This window comes from Gymnoscopelus braueri, assembly GCF_963280865.1.
Source record: "Gymnoscopelus braueri genome assembly, chromosome: 22".
NCBI classification, from domain to species: Eukaryota; Metazoa; Chordata; class Actinopteri; order Myctophiformes; family Myctophidae; genus Gymnoscopelus; species Gymnoscopelus braueri.
The window spans coordinates 29093772-29109453 of record NC_137624.1 but is presented as its reverse complement, the minus strand read 5'-3'; the positions used below and the strand labels follow the sequence as shown (position 1 = coordinate 29109453).

General features: G+C 39.2%; 2 protein-coding genes across 4 annotated transcripts; both read right to left on the bottom strand.

Moving 5' to 3' along the window:
- Positions 1 to 1593: 1593 nt before the first annotated feature.
- gfi1b (growth factor independent 1B transcription repressor) lies at positions 1594 to 7238 on the bottom strand. 3 transcript variants are annotated; one of them, XM_080419289.1, is made up of 8 exons: positions 6903 to 7238; positions 6665 to 6848; positions 6211 to 6303; positions 5698 to 5865; positions 4677 to 4903; positions 4297 to 4434; positions 3486 to 3651; positions 1594 to 2412 (listed from the first exon to the last, which is right to left on the bottom strand). In XM_080419289.1, exons 3-8 carry the CDS (start codon positions 6299 to 6301, stop codon positions 2231 to 2233), a joined length of 972 nt encoding a protein of 323 aa, XP_080275415.1. In that variant the 5' UTR covers positions 6302 to 6303; positions 6665 to 6848; positions 6903 to 7238; the 3' UTR covers positions 1594 to 2230. The 3 variants fall into 3 exon arrangements, with proteins under 3 accessions (XP_080275415.1, XP_080275414.1, XP_080275416.1); XM_080419288.1 differs by having other exon boundaries at positions 6665 to 7238; XM_080419290.1 differs by having other exon boundaries at positions 5698 to 5862; positions 6665 to 7238.
- A 6706-nt stretch (positions 7239 to 13944) lies between these two features.
- On the bottom strand, positions 13945 to 14679 carry LOC308078059 (Golgi SNAP receptor complex member 1-like; the record flags this gene model as incomplete). Its single annotated transcript, XM_080419119.1, has 1 exon — positions 13945 to 14679. One exon carries the CDS (start codon positions 14677 to 14679, stop codon positions 13945 to 13947), a length of 735 nt encoding a protein of 244 aa, XP_080275245.1.
- Between the last annotated feature and the right edge of the window lie 1003 nt (positions 14680 to 15682).

Here is a 15682-nt window from a genome sequence, read left to right as displayed (position 1 = left end):
ATTTTTGTACAACAAATTGAATGACCTAACATCATTAATTTATGAAAGATAACGTCAAAAATAAGAAATATGGAGAAAAAAGGTTTCTGCCCATTAGCGACAATCTGCTTTCATTTCTGACTGGGTTACAGTTTGTGCCAGATTGAAATAGGCTACATGATGATGTGATTTGCCTGGAGCATGCAGCTTAATGGCCTAACAGGCTCCTGTGTTTGAGGAAGGTGGTGAGGGTTTCGTGAGAGCTTAGACGTGTTTGCTGAGGTAAATCCAATGGAACGGATGGGTGTGGTGATGACAGTTTGTCTAAGGATTCAATCTTCTTCTCCTCACCTCTGGCTGCTACAGTTAATCCTACGGTGTGCTCTGGACGCAAGCAACAGTCAAACCTCCACTCAAGATGTAGCCAGTAAAAATCCTCATAATCTACACGAAGCACTTAGATCACTGGTTTGCAAAGTGGGGTCAGAGGACCCTCTGGGGTCCTTGAGGGGCTTAACCCCTGCTTTATGTTTTGGTTATTCGAAAATAGCTGATCTGCAAGCTCTGATATTTTAAAAGAAATCTTGAAAAATCCTGACAAAGCGTCTATCATAGGGGTCCCGACTCCCTGGCAAGAAATCTTTTCGAATGGGAGCCCACTGTGAAAAACAATCAATATGGGGGTCCGTGACATGAAAATGTTTGAGAACCACTGACTTTGATGATAATGATTTCAGTGAGATTAAAGAAGTGGTCTTTTGTGAATAACTTATTCTTTCCCCAACGACAATTATGCAATCATATTAAAGACACAAATAACCTATGTTGTAAAACACTAGGTTTGAAGAGACAAAAACTGTATCCTTTTGAAATCTACCTGAAGTCTACAGTATAACTGCATAACATTTTACTGGAGGACCATTCAGAGATGACTCCTGTGACTGAGCTGGCAGCTTGGCCTGGTATTTGCATGGCGTTCCAGGGATATATTTGAATGAAGCATCACCACGGTACATATTATCTCTAGTTCTACAAGAGATTTCGACTCGAGGCTACAGAGTCAGTTAGAGTTATATGACATCCTGCTTTGACAGCAAAGAGACACGCAAAATGACACAGAAAGAAAGAACAGGGAAAATATGTTTACTGTGCAATCTCATCTCCCTAAACAAACAGGGCTCATGGATTTCAACATGTAGCCTATTTGGGATACATAGATATCGGGCATATTATTACTGCATATTACATATTATTACTTTATTATAATGTCTTTGTTATTGTTTTGCTATTTTCTGCTGTGTTGAGGAACCAAAACCAAATAATTGTACTCGTATATACATTTGTACTTGTACACAAGATGTAACAATACAAATCTTGAATCGCTGTCATTGTATCACTGCAATGATTATTTCTTTACATTTAGATATTCATACAATAATTAGAAACATTTTTGTTTTTAATATCACACTTTATTTAGTGTCTATCAATTCAACCACAAAGCACTGCACTTATTTTGTATTAATCAAACCGCATTTCTAATTAAATAAATGATACAAAAAGGTGTTTTCCTTGCAATTAAGATCAAGTGATGCCAGTTCATGTCCCCCTTTCATAAATTTCACATTTTACAATTAGTATGCTTTCATGATACTGAGATATTGCTTATGATACAGATTCACTTTTAATTTCATGAAAACGTCCCTCTTTCAAACTTTTATTTCACATTTGCTTATCTTGTTGTATCTTATCCTTTCACTGTATCAGCAAGCTCAAAGACACCATATAAATAAGAAGCATAATTTGTTAATGAAAATGCAACCACTTAAACCATATATAATTGACTGGGGTCTTCTAGAGGTCTTTACTTGGTTCCCTCCTTTTTCCCTCGACACCAAATGTCTTAGCCAAATATATCCAGTCTACAAGCTCACAATGCATTGCAACGTCACACATTGTAGATCTGTGTAATATATCTATCAAAAATGTATTGATGAGAAGCAGACAGAATATGTCATATATACGAAGGTTTATTTCATTGAATATAACTCGCACAAATAGTCATGACAAAACAAAACAAAACAAAAACTCATAAATACATTTAAGCCCATGGCACAGTGGTGTCGCCATTCAGCCTCGGCTCATACGCCATTGCAGTTCATCCGTGACTGTCCTGAACTTGGCATTGAATGCCCACGGCAGGCTTGCTGGCCCGTGCTGTGGAAAAATACCACAAGAAGAAAAAAAGTCCAGCTCATTCCTTCAAGCCATGCTGACTCTCGTGGTGTCTACGGAGATCCACTTTGCGCTGGAAACCTTTGGCACATATCTCACAGCCAAAAGGTTTGAAGCCTGTGTGTTTCCTGCTGTGAGTGATTAGGTTGGAGCTTTGACTGAAGGCTTTTCCACACACTTGACATTTATGGGGCTTCTCGCCTATGAAAAACAACATATAACAAAGCATGATGAATGCATGTATTTATTTGAACATGATCATAATAATGTCTGATCTGTGACGGACAGCATTATTTCCACTGGCCCTATTGAGCTCCGATAACATCCATTTAAAACGGTAATATCTGTGCTATGAAGATAGTTTGTTTTAACCCATTAAGACCTGAGGCCGATTCTACAAATGTCTTCTAAAAAACATTTTCTCATAAACTTATGTTGCTATATCAGAGCCGCACAAGCTTTTTCATGTTAAGGACCCTAAAAATGATATGTATTTGGCCGTTGCCAAAATAATTTGGTTCCAGGGACCCCCAGAAGCAAAGATTTGAGTAAAAAAAATTGCTTTAAAATAATATATATATTCAAAGATTTGCACACATTTTCAAGATTTTTCAAAAATAGAAGATTTACAAACTTATATCTGCTATTTTTGAATAGCCATAGTATAAAATAATGGTTAAAGTGGTTCAAATAAAAAATGACACAGATGCTTTCCTGGTTTTAATCGGTTAAAACGGTACTATCTGTGCTATGAAGATATTTGTATTAATCGTGTAAGGCAAAGAACCATGCCTTTGTTCAGATTTGTCTTACTGTACATTCATTACAGAGACATGATGTGACGGCACACAGTTCCTTTCAGAGGCCTCTCTGCGAAGCAGGAAAACCAGATATGCAAATACCCAGAACATTTGTTTAACTTTCCTTTTCTGATTTATCAGTCTGTTATATTACTCTTGGAAGCATCTCCCATTTTGTGCACTTGGAAAGCAGAAGAGTGGTAACAGAGTAACGTATCCACTGTTAATGACCTAAAGAATAACTTGTCATTTGTAACATCACTGCTTATTCCCTCAAATAAACTTGCCCTCCAGAATGCCTAGAATAAGTAGGTGTAAGTACAGTGTGCATACAGTGTATAGTATGTATAAAGACAGTGCATACGAATACGCTTTATTTGCTAAACAAATAAAGTTGTTTATTAGTTATGTGTAAGGACAGTGTACAGTATGTGTAAGTACAGTATGTACACGTAGTGCGTGTGTGCGTGTTACCTGTGTGAATGTAGGTGTGTTTCTTCATGTCAGACTTCTGATGGAACCTCTTGCCACAGAACTGGCAGGGGTACGGCCTGGTGTCAGAGTGGATCAGCAAATGAGTGGACAGAGTGGAGGAGCGCTTGAACGTCTTTCCACACATCTTGCACTCAAAACATTTCTCCTGGTCAGAGACAAATTCATGCACAGCCATTACACCTCAATTTGACTTGATATCGTACAGAGTAAAGTAACGTTGGTGCAAGCGACGTTTCTTTGTTAAAATGTTAAAGCTCTATGTTCCGATAGTAATCGTTGCTAGCGTGCTTGTTCAATAACAGGGGTCTTACCGCCTGTCCAGCTCTTTAGTGAACAGAAAATTCATTTTCAGGTGGGTCACCAATTTCATCCAGTCAAAGATCCTTTATCAGCTTAAATTGTATAGGGTTCAGGTTCCAATTTTGTGTACTCATGGTTTGTTTTTGTTTCATCACTGCTCATTTAACTTGTTTATCCTGTATCCTGTATTAGTTCTCTCTCCTGATTGGATGAAATTAATATCCTGACATTTATTTTCCTAAAGAGCTGAAGAGATGGAGAGACCCCTGTAACACTGAACAGACACTCTATAGCAATGATTACAATAAGAATATAGAGCGATTTAACATTTACTTTAACAAAAACACATCACTTAGAGTACCTTTATTTTAACTCTGAAAGTTACAAGGTTAGTGTGAGTCAAATTAACACTCTGGATTTGACACTCCAGGTTTGATTGTGTACTCTACTGTAACAAAAGCAACAAATAATAAGTGAGTTGTTTTCGTACTTGGGAGTGGACGTTCATGTGTTGCTCCAGGCTGACAGCGTGGCCGAAGGTTTTTCTGCAGATGCTGCAGCCGAAAGGTCGTGTTCCAGTGTGAGACCTCCTCACATGAACCTCCAGTCCATGAGGGGTTGAGAAAACCTAAGATGGATTCATAAGAAGAAGAACTGAGTGATTGACTGAAATACAAAATGCAACCACCCCAATTGTATAAGTTACATTGTATTAGCATACTCTACCATACAGATTGGACAAAATTACATTTTATTAATTAAAAAAAGTTACATAATGTGAGCCTATATAATCAGCCTATAGTGCTTTACAGTATTAAATAGCAATAGGTGTCTACATCTGATAGGTGGTAAGATGTATTTATAGCTCACCTTTTCACAGGTGATACAGTGGTACGTGTTGGAGGTGGGCGAATAGTGGGTGCTGCAGTCCAGAGGTTGTTGTGGTTGAGGATGGGTGACATGGGCGCCATACAGACTGCTTGGATGCTGTAGGACAGTGTTGCTGAAACCGATCTGCCGGATATCATAGGAGGAAGACACTGGTTCCCATGCATATGTGGGCTTGAAGTAGGGAGGGAATTCTGCCATGTGGGGTTCTGGGTAAAACACAAATGGAACACACACTTAGTCTTTTAATGCAGTGGTTCTCAAACATGGTCAAGGATGCCCAAATTGGCCCGGACCGCTGCGTAGCAGTCCGGGCACCTAGGCTCCAAAGAAGCCTGACAGCTGACTTTGCTGCATGTCACTCCCCAATCTCTCTCCTCATTTCCTGTCAGCCTACTATCCTATCAATAAAGGCATAAAAGCATAAAAAATATATATATACATATATTTTAAAGGATGCCCAAATTGATATGCATTTGGCCGCGGACACCCATCTGAAAAATACATTTGTAAAAGAATGTTGTGCCAGGGACCCCAAAGGGTTTCCAACATTTTTCAAGATTTGCTTGAAAATGTTCAAAAATAGCAGATCTACAAGGTGTACATCATCACTGTACTGTATCAGCTATTTTTGAATGGTAAAGTCTAAAATAGGGTTCAAGTGGTTTAACTGGTTTTAATGCTAAATTAACAGATTTTGCTGGGTTCCCCCTGGAACCCCCTCAATGCCCACGAGGTTCCCTGGACCCCACTTTGAGAACCACAGTTTTAACCCATTAAAACCGGGAAAGCATCTGTGTCATTTTAGATTAAAAAAATAGCAGATATACAAGCTCAAGCTTGTACATCTGCTATTTTTTTTTACATTTTTGAAAAATATGGAAAGTGTTGAGAACTACTGATTTAGAAGGCAATCGTAAAATCGGCCTCAGGTCTTAATGGGTCATTGAGCCCCATGGAACATGAAGATCATACATACGTATGCTGAAAGTGTCACACGTACCAGACAAGTAATATGGCTGTGTAGGGGGTCTGGTTGGTTCTGGGTGGACTGGTAGGGGACATTCAAGCTCTGGTTCCTCCTTGTCAAATGAAAACCCCATCGACGGGGGTCTTTCTGACCTGGGTCTTTCTGGAGATTCTGTGCTGTGCGTTTCTGATGGGACTTCTGCTAATTTATCATAAAAATACACATTTTAACAGATGGATTCCTTCCATATATATATAAATGATATATATATACACACACACACACACACACGCACACACGCACACACACACACGCACACACACACACATTGTATATGATATGGATAGGCTTAGCTGTTTTCCTTATTTTGTTTGTATAGCTATCAAAAGAAACAGAGTCACGCACTCAGGGTTCTCCTTTTTTGTGTTTTGACTGACGCTGATTATCTTGATGTTTAGCTCGACTAGTGTGTACAAACAAACATAGCTGAATATCACTATATCCGAGAATAGATTGTTAAATGGTTATAAACTTTGTTCATCATACCTGTATGTACAGGGGTCCTTGGTTCATCATATGACCGGTGCACGTTGTAAGACGCACACCTTTTGTTTTTTACCAGAAATGACCGTGGCATGACTATCAGAAAGAGAGAGAAAGAGAGAGAGAGAGAAAGAGAGACTTAATGCCACAAAGTTGTTTAAAAATAGGTCTTAAAATATGCAAGTAAAGCACAATTGCCAATCAGTAATAGGACTCATTAACTAGAAAAAAAAAAGTAAGACCTAATACAAGATTAAAACTTTAAACGTTCCTTCAAATATTAGTTGCTAATTCTATTATTAAATTAATACCTTGAAAGCAATATGTAAATTTGACAAACAAATGTATTTATTTTCAATGTAATAGCTTGCAATGTATTTTCTAAAACCTATTTAAAATGAAGTTATTATTTACGTAAATGAACAGAAGCATCACAACAATATAATTATTAACTCACCTGGATTTGGCAATCCGGCAGTTGTGGATTTTATTCCTTTTGAATCCCCTTTTTGTCTTGGAAATGATTGAGTCCAAAAAATATTCTGTGAAATGCTTCCTCAAAAGTCAGAAACTAAAGCACTGTAACCTATGAAACTAAACCACTGTAAACCATCAAACTAGACCACTGTAAGCTATCACTACTAATGACTAAACCACTGTAAACTTTCAAATTAAAGTGCTGTCAACTATCAAACTACTGTAAACAATTAAATTAAAGCACTGTCAACTATCAAACTACTGTAAACAATAAAACTAAAGCACTGTCAACTATCAAAATACTGTAAACAATAAAACTAAAGCACTGTCAACTATCAAACTTCTGTAAACAACAAAACTAAAGCACTGTCAACTATCAAACTACTGTAAACTACACAACTAAAGCACTGTAAACTATCAAACTAAAGCACTGTAAACTATTAAACTAAACCACGGTAAACAACCAAACTAAACCACTGTAAAGCACAAACCACTGTAAAGCATCAGGCTAAAGCACTGTAAACTATCCACCTGTTGCTCTTCATGTCTCCTCCCTGATTTTCAATCAGATAGGCTAATACTGCACTGTCAAACTCCTCTGTGTTCATTTAACCCTGAGAGCTCTGTAACCAAAGGGAGTTGCAAATACACCCTCCAGAGTTAAATTGACAATCAAGATTTTAGAGTGCGGCCTGGAATCTGTTTTCAACCAATGCGGACCTTGCAGGGCATGGACCACATTTGGCCTCAGATTTCTTAACAGTTAACTTAAGAACTTGCAACTTACAAATGACTCAAACGTCTCTAGGAGAAAATTTGCTATATTGGGTTAATTTTTTGTTGTAGTAGAGCTGGGCTATAGCCTATAAATTCGAGAGTGAGAACTGTAAATTATTTACATTTCCTAGAAACAAAAACAATAATAATAATAATTATTATTATTATGATGATGATGATCATGATTATAATAAAAAATAAAATAAAATCAATCCTTGTATAAAAATGCATATAGGCTAACTATGTTTGATTTACAAGATTTCGGTAGGGCTATCCATAATGTTGTGTTGTGTGTAAGATTTAACTAACCAAATGTAAAGTCATGAGAACAGCACCTCCTAGATACACATACCAAACCAGTCTGGCTCACTCTTGTTTGTACTATCCTGTATTACTTGCACGTTATTAATATTCATTAGTTCTTAACAGATTTTGCCTTCACTTCAAATACAAATCGCTTAGCAGCCTAAAGTATAGTGGCACAAAGTCATTATGACTTAACAAGGTATTTTAAACCTCTAGTAAAATAATATTCTGTACGCAAGAGACTGATAGTCTCTAAGTTATCAAGAGGAAAATAATCATGCATAGGACTACAGTTGGACTACATGAAACAGGCAAAAGTGTGACATCTTGTGGTTGTTGGTATGTGTTGCATGCGCAATACTGTGCATTGCAGGTGCCATGGTGAGTGAAAGAGAGTACCTACAGTGAAATCTGTCTGTCTGTCTGTCTGTCTGTCTAAAAAATTATATGGGGAAAAAAATATATGAACAAGCTTATAGGTCAATTCAACCATCAGACCTTCACTTGTTAAATATGTAGATAACTTGTCTGGCCTTCTGTTGCTCTCTTGTTTTGATCTCCTTCCCACTTGCCCCCCACCCCCTCTTCTTCTCCCCCCCCCCCCTCTTCTTTCTATGGAAACTAACGTTGCGATGGGAACGATGTACAAAAACGAATTTCACCCACTTTTTTACCTTGTAAACCTGTGATGTGACAATAAAACTGATTCTGATTCTGATTCTGATTCTTGTTACCTTGTTCCAAAAGGGTTTAAATTAGGAAATTGATAAAGACACATGTTATGTGTCCTTTCCTATATTAAAAAGGGTGGGTGGGTGGAACAATGGTGGACGTCACAAACGTAACAACCGGACTCTAATAATGCCCATTTCATTTGGTACTGGCCTTTGATAATTTCACAACATATTTGACCTTTCAAACATAATTTACTTAATTCTTTTTTTCCCTCTCCCATTCTATTTTCTATTTTATTTTATTTATTCATTGTGTTTCTTTTTGTTATGTCGTCTGTGTAATAGTGTCTGTACAGTAGGCCTATGCATATAAAGCCTGTAAAACTCATGAATAAATCATAAGAAATAAGTATAAACTGCCCATTCAGGATTCATACAGTAGCAGGAAAAATAGAATACATATGAGTAGAGAGATAAACCCCCCCCCCCCCTCCCTCAGACCAGGTGAGTGTTGCATGCATGAAATTGGCTATGCCAACTCCAAACAGCCCCTAAGACAAGATGCCAGCACTATTTGACCCCAATGATTCAGAAAACAGAACTTAAAGATAACACACGCACACTCTCACTCTCACTCTCACACTCTCACACACACACACACACACACACACACACACACACACACACACACACACACACACACACACACACACACACACACACACACACACACACACACACACACACACACACACACATGGTGGTACTTGCATGAAATTGGCTTTTAAATTGACATATAGCTCTTGTAAAAATGTGGGATATTAATTATAATGTGAATTCAAAGTGGATGGAGTGTAGATACTAGTCGATAGAGGGCGCTATTACATTTGGGAACAAGTGAGGTCATACTGATTAAACATGAATTCCTCAAGGCACATTCTCGCATAACAATGTAGAGCAGTGGTTTTCAACCCTTTTCATAAGGTCCATTATTTATTTGGCATTTGAGCCACGGATTCATCACCATTTGATGAGATTTAGCCTCTATAGACCCAAAAGAATATTTTGTTGTCGATGAGATTTTGTCCACAAATCCATGCTGTCTTGATGTTGCTACCATAGAAGAGATAACAGGCTAACTTTGATCAAAATATCAATTATTTAATTAATAAATTAATGCATGTTCAACAGTAGCCCTGAACTGTCATACCATGACAGCGTCATGTGAACCATGGCTAGTTCAACAGTAATTTAACTCTTCAGACCGTAAAATGAAACAATTTGAAACCATTTGGTTTCATTTGACATTCTCAAGCGGTAAAGATCTATTTGCTTACCAACCGTCCATCATTTAGCTGGGGACCACCTGGGGCCACTGGTGGTCGCCAGACACTGGTTGAGAACCACTGATTTCGAGGGAAACAGGTCAAATCCCTGGCCATATCCCTGGACTTTATGATCATGGACTAGCCCTGAAACATGACTGTCAACAAGCGTCATGTGAACCATGGCTAGATCATGGATGATTTCACACAAAACAGAGCCAGGGAAAAAATGCCTTGCACATGCAGGTAAGACTATGAATACTTAAGGCGTATCGCGTATTGTCTTCCTGTGTTTGCTATGTGACAGCTTTTGTTGACTTGTTTTTGTTGTTGTAGCCTAATATCTTTAACTTACCCTGTTCGTACCATGTGTTCGTGGTTGATAGCCTACTTGAGACTCGGGTGAGTTGTACTTTGAGTTCCTATAAATCCTGTTGAGAGATGCAGGTTAAGCTAGAGCTGTTGTTAGTTTACAGCAGTGGTTCCCGAACTTTTTAAATCGAGACCCAAAAGAGAAACTTGAGTCTCCACACAGGACCCAAGCTAGTGGAAATAGCAGATCTATAAGCTCACAACTGTTGCGTTGACGTTGTGAGCTTGGGTTTAAAATCCTCTTTGCAAACCTTGTATTGAACTGTACTTTCCAGTGCTTTTCCCCCCCTGCAAACTGAAGTATTCAATTAATCAATCAAAGGCTTTTAGATCTGCTATTTTCACTACTTCATAAACATTTTTTGGGGGGAAATTATTTGGTTTATTTTTGTAGCAATTGAAGAAATATTAGACCTTAATTGTCGAATGTTTAAGCATGTTCTAATCATGTATACTTTACTTAAAAACGTTTCCCAAATATTTTATGTACATTTTGGAAAAAATAGCCAATTTAACACCGAGGTGCCCACTCTTCCTTGGTGCCGACCTATCCTGTTACCCTCCTTTCTTATAGTTATGTTTTCTCTTTTTCTCGAACATTTCTTCTGATATATGTTCGTATTTTTAACCATGTTGTTTAATATGGGCCACATTTGTGTCCATGTGTGCTGCCTGTGGGGTGTTCCTCAATTTCTAGACAATTTATTATGATAATGAGCTGCCATGTCCTCCTGTCTCTAATGTTTAATTAGTGCTGCAACGTAGGTGCTTTCTATTTTTCCCCACAACAAGAGTGAATCATGAAGTATAGTAGGCAGTGGTGGAAAGTAACTAAGTACATGTACTTAAGTACAATTTACTTTTGTACTTTTACTCAAGTACATTTTGAATTCCGGACTTTTACTTGTAACTGAGTATTTCTACATTGAAGTATTGATACTTTTACTTAAATAAAAATGTGAGAACTTTTTCCACCACTGATAGTAGTATAGATAAAGTCAACTGCTCCTGCATCTTCTCTTCCATTATCTATGGCGTCTTCTTTGTTATATATGCTATATTGGAATAATATGTGTATATCACATTACAAACTGTACAGAGTACTTTACTACTACAGAGTAATTGTACATCCACAAGATGGCAGTATATGTCATACTTTAAAGCACTTGTTCATTGGCAGTTTCAACAACTTGTGTCATAGTATATAGATGTGGAGATTAGCTGTATTTTCTGTTCAACTTTATTTACCCAGAGGAAATATTCTGACCATATGCTGTCTGCCAGGGGTCCTTAAGGGATCCAGGGGGTCCCTATGCAAACGAGAAACAGTTTAAACACTTAAGCCCTATTTTATTTTATTTTTTATTGTTTTGGCTATTGAAAAATGTGTAAATAGATCTGCTATTCTTGAATTTTCGAAAAATGTTGACAAATCTGTGGTCCCTGGCACAAAATCATTTCAGATGGGGGTCCGCAGACAAATATCAATTTGTGGGTCCTTCACATGCAAATATTTGAGAACCACTGAAGGAAACCGTCAGGTTGGACTGGGTTGGTTCTACCAGTATAGAACCAACCCAGTTGAACTGGGTTGTAACTCAAAGGGAAGGATTACCTGTTTTGACCCTTTCACACTAACAGCAATCACAGGTCCTACTCAGGCCATATTGCCTATTCATCCTCAGATGGTCTGGGGATTTGAAACCAGAGCTCTGCCTCCTACACTCTTCTCTACAGCAGTGGTTCTCACAGTGGGGTCCGGGTCTTCGGGAACCCCCAGGGGTCCCCGAAGGGGTTCCAGGGAGTCCCCATCAAAATGAGGAACGGTTTAACCACTTTATCCCTATTTTGTGATCTACAAACTCACATTGCATCATGATGCGTTGTGAGCTTTTTGATCAGCTATATTTGAAACGTTCTGTAAAATCGTGAACAATTGTGCAACATTTTGAATAATCGTGAGAGAGGGTTATAGATCTTCTCTTATGTGGCACAAAATCCCTTCAGATGGGGGTCCACTGCCAAATACATATCAATTTGGGTGTCCTTGACGTGAAAATGTTTGAGAAACTCTTAGCTTGTTAAGGTTGAGAGTGTGAGAATTGCTTAAGTTTGAGAACTATTGTATACAAAGTGACAGTTTCTAACATACACCTCAGAATAACCACCTTTACAAGAGCTCACCTCATCAGTCTCAAGAAGGTTGTAACCAGTTTGTGGCACAGATAAAATGCAGAACATTTAGCGTCTTAACAATTTCCCCCGTCCATAGAAATGGCTGTAGTTGATTTTCTTTTTAAGGAGCCTCAGTTAGTTTAGTGCACTTTATTGAAGACTGAGCATGGACTTGTTCCAGACCCCTAAGAAAGCAGAAAATGCACCAAAAGTATTTAGAAGAAGGAATGGCTGTGGTGGGGAATGAACGTGTGTTCGGTAGCTCTGCTCGCTGTAAATACTTTGACCTTTTAACCAACCCTTGTCCTGGGTTGGTTGGCCTCATGTACGATTCCAATTACACACGTATACAATTACATGTACATGTTGTCTGGTTGCACTGCAACAGAACGTACCATGTGAACATATACCGCATAATTTGTATCATCTCAAAAATCTGTGAAATCTGATATACTGTATAATCCTTTATTAGTACAACTTACTACTACTACTACTTACTTTATGTGAGTACTGTTCATTAATCACATACTATGTTTAATCGAGGGTGTCTATGTGAGGACTGACCTCTGCGCAGTGGTGGACAAAGTACTCAACCCCAGTACTTGAATTTAAGTGTACTGTATACTCCTGGTCAAATATTACTAAGTGAAAGTTGCTCAGTTACATTTTTACTTTGGTTAAATTACTAGAGTAATTGCTTTAAAAAAAACATGCTAGTTTTCAAAAGTACAAGTACATTTTAGTTGTAACATCACTGCATTGATTGATGTACTGTTTTCACAATGCATTAACAGAACCCTATAGCCTCATTCACCAGCCTTTCTCAGCACCTCAGTAACTCTTAAACCATCTAATGGATGCACAGACTTGCTTGTAGAGCCACTATGCTACCATAAAAGCTTCAGCTTAGAAATGCAATCAATTGAATCAACAAAAAAGGATAGCCATGTCTCTTTTTTTACAGTAACATTAGTCATTGGCCTAAATTCTTTATTTGGATCCAAAACCCTTGCCAGCTACCTCTTTTTCTTGCTTTTTTTTCTGGCATCCCAATTTATGTACTGTTGGTCCAGGCTTAGTGAAGAAATTCAGAAGTTACTTGTTTCTTGACAGCCATTCTAGAAATGTAGTCAGAAGAAGTAATAGGCTAGTATTTGCCTGTAGTGAAAGTATTTAAAAAAATACTCAAGCAAAGTACAGATAAACAGGTGGTGTGTGTGTGTGTGTGTGTGTGTGTGTGTGTGTGTGTGTGTGTGCGTGTGCGTGTGCGTGCGCGTGCAGCTAATTCTGCAAAATACTGTGATTCAAATACCTGGGCTCATGGATCAATTCGACAGAGCAAGACCCTAAAAAGTAAGGGAAGTGCTCACGTGGAGGGCTCTGAATGGCATGGCCACTGACCAGTGTGTGGAAGTCCAACCTTCCCCGACAAATGAAGCTCAGCTTCTTCTCTGCAATGGTAGAGTGTTCTCTTATATGGCTGTGAATGCTGTTCCCTGAAGCCTGTCTTTTTTACATTATGACGTGCAACTCTACAGTTCTCCAATCACCAGGCTTAGTTTCCTGGAGGCTTCCATGTTGAGCAGAGTAACCCTGCTTCCTTTAAAGTTGTTGGACACTGGGCCTGTTGGTCAGTGCATATTGTACAGCAGCAGGAGAATGGTGCAGACACCAATGACTCCACCTAGAATGAGGGAGTCTCGCCTCTTCCGCAGGTTGATTCGCCGGATCAGGTGGTTGATGGCTGGGAAATCGTTGGACAAAGTGTTGGCCTTACTCTGAATGGACTTAAGCACGCCCCTTTGTGAGGTTATGCTTTCCTTGGTTGCCATGGCGATAACTATTGTGTCATCCATCAGCCGGTCAGAACTTCTCAGATGTTCGTGCTCCGTCAGGAACAGCTCCATTCTTCTGCCGTTCACTACGGAGCCACTCTCGTACGTCTCGATGTCTGTTCTGACAGATCCTAGTAAGTCTTCCCTTTCCCTGATGGCCAATAAGTTGCCTTTGGTTTTGTGGAATTCGCGAGTGTAGTCCTGTAAGATGTCTCTGTGTCTCTGGAGCGTGTGCATGAGAGCTGTATCGAGATATGCTACCGCGCCAGAGTTGCTGGTATACTCTGCCATCTTGTCGTTTACCGCAGTGATTCCGACCAACAGTTGTTCAATCTCTACTGACATGGTGTCAAAGATCCTGTCCTGTGTTGAGTTGTTGAGCAAGGGCGCAGTGTCGGAGGTTTTTCCTCGACGTCCATCCCTGGAGCTGCTGTAGAGTTTACTGAAGGAGGACAGCTTCTGGTCCAGCTCGTTCTCCAACTGCCTGGCCTGCCTCCGCAAATCTTCCCAGTAGTTACTGCTTCCTGCCATTAAGTTGTCCAATGGAGCGCTCATGAGCAGCGTTCAGTGGAGAAGATATTTCCGGCAGATAAGCTCTGCCATCTGATGGCGTCACATTGATGACATCAGTGTGGAACTCCATATTTGAGCAAAATGAATTCACAAACAACTAGAAAAATATCCTCCTCGGAGCACAGGTCACCGCCAGGCCAGCTAGGTTATGGTGGGACAGCATGGTATGAATGTATTGCACAGGCACAATACGTTGACTCGCGGGAGTGTTGAAAATCTGTACGAGTAGTAGCAAAAAGTATGTTATATGATAAATGATATATGAAGACATTAGTCAGGCATGGACTGTGTGTAGTTTTGTGTACATTGGTGTTAATGTAAAGTGGCTTGTTATAGTGTTATAGTCAGGCACATTTTGGGTGGAGGTTCTTGGCCAATCAGGATGGAATATGAAAAATTGGACAGATCCGCCTTGATCACATGACTATAGAGATAATGTGCACCGATTTGCATGATGTTTGGACAAAATCTGTAGGAGTAATATCAAAAAATGTGTTTTTAAAAAATCGGCCTCCTGGTGGCGCTATAACAGGCTGATGTGAAAAATTTGGGACAGAGGTTCTGCTCTGTTCTCCATGGAGTGTGTGCACAGTTTCATGTCGATTGGGCCAACGGTGCGGTGCCAGAGATTAGCTGTACACAGACGGATACACGGACACACACACACAAAGATATTCACAGTATGGTGCAATATTATTCACTTCCTTGGCCTATTGGCAGCTTGCACAAGAAATGTAGCGCTGATTGGGTATATTAGATTAGCTGTGGAAATGCCTGCCTCTTTCCAGGTACTTTGGCCTAGTACAAAATCAAAGAATGTGCAAAACGACATCACACACCTGGCCTGGTGGAGATACTGTACAGTATGCTCCACAGAGCACCCCTTTCTAGTTCAGGGCTCTGATAGCCTGGGGGAAAAAGCTTAGATTACTGTGTCTCTGTGTAATACTGTAGCTTTGTG

What these genes read in the sequence shown, in the direction of transcription:
- gfi1b (XM_080419288.1), bottom strand. Translation starts at nt 6,301, where the DNA reads ATGCCACGGTCATTTCTGGTAAAAAACAAAAGGTGTGCGTCTTACAAC. An exon ending in ACAGCCATATTACTTGTCTG is followed by an intron (nt 4,904 to 5,697) that starts GTACGTGTGACA and finishes TGTTTTACCCAG; the next exon opens with AACCCCACATGGCAGAATTC. An exon ending in ACTGTATCACCTGTGAAAAG is followed by an intron (nt 4,435 to 4,676) that starts GTGAGCTATAAA and finishes AATCCATCTTAG; the next exon opens with GTTTTCTCAACCCCTCATGG.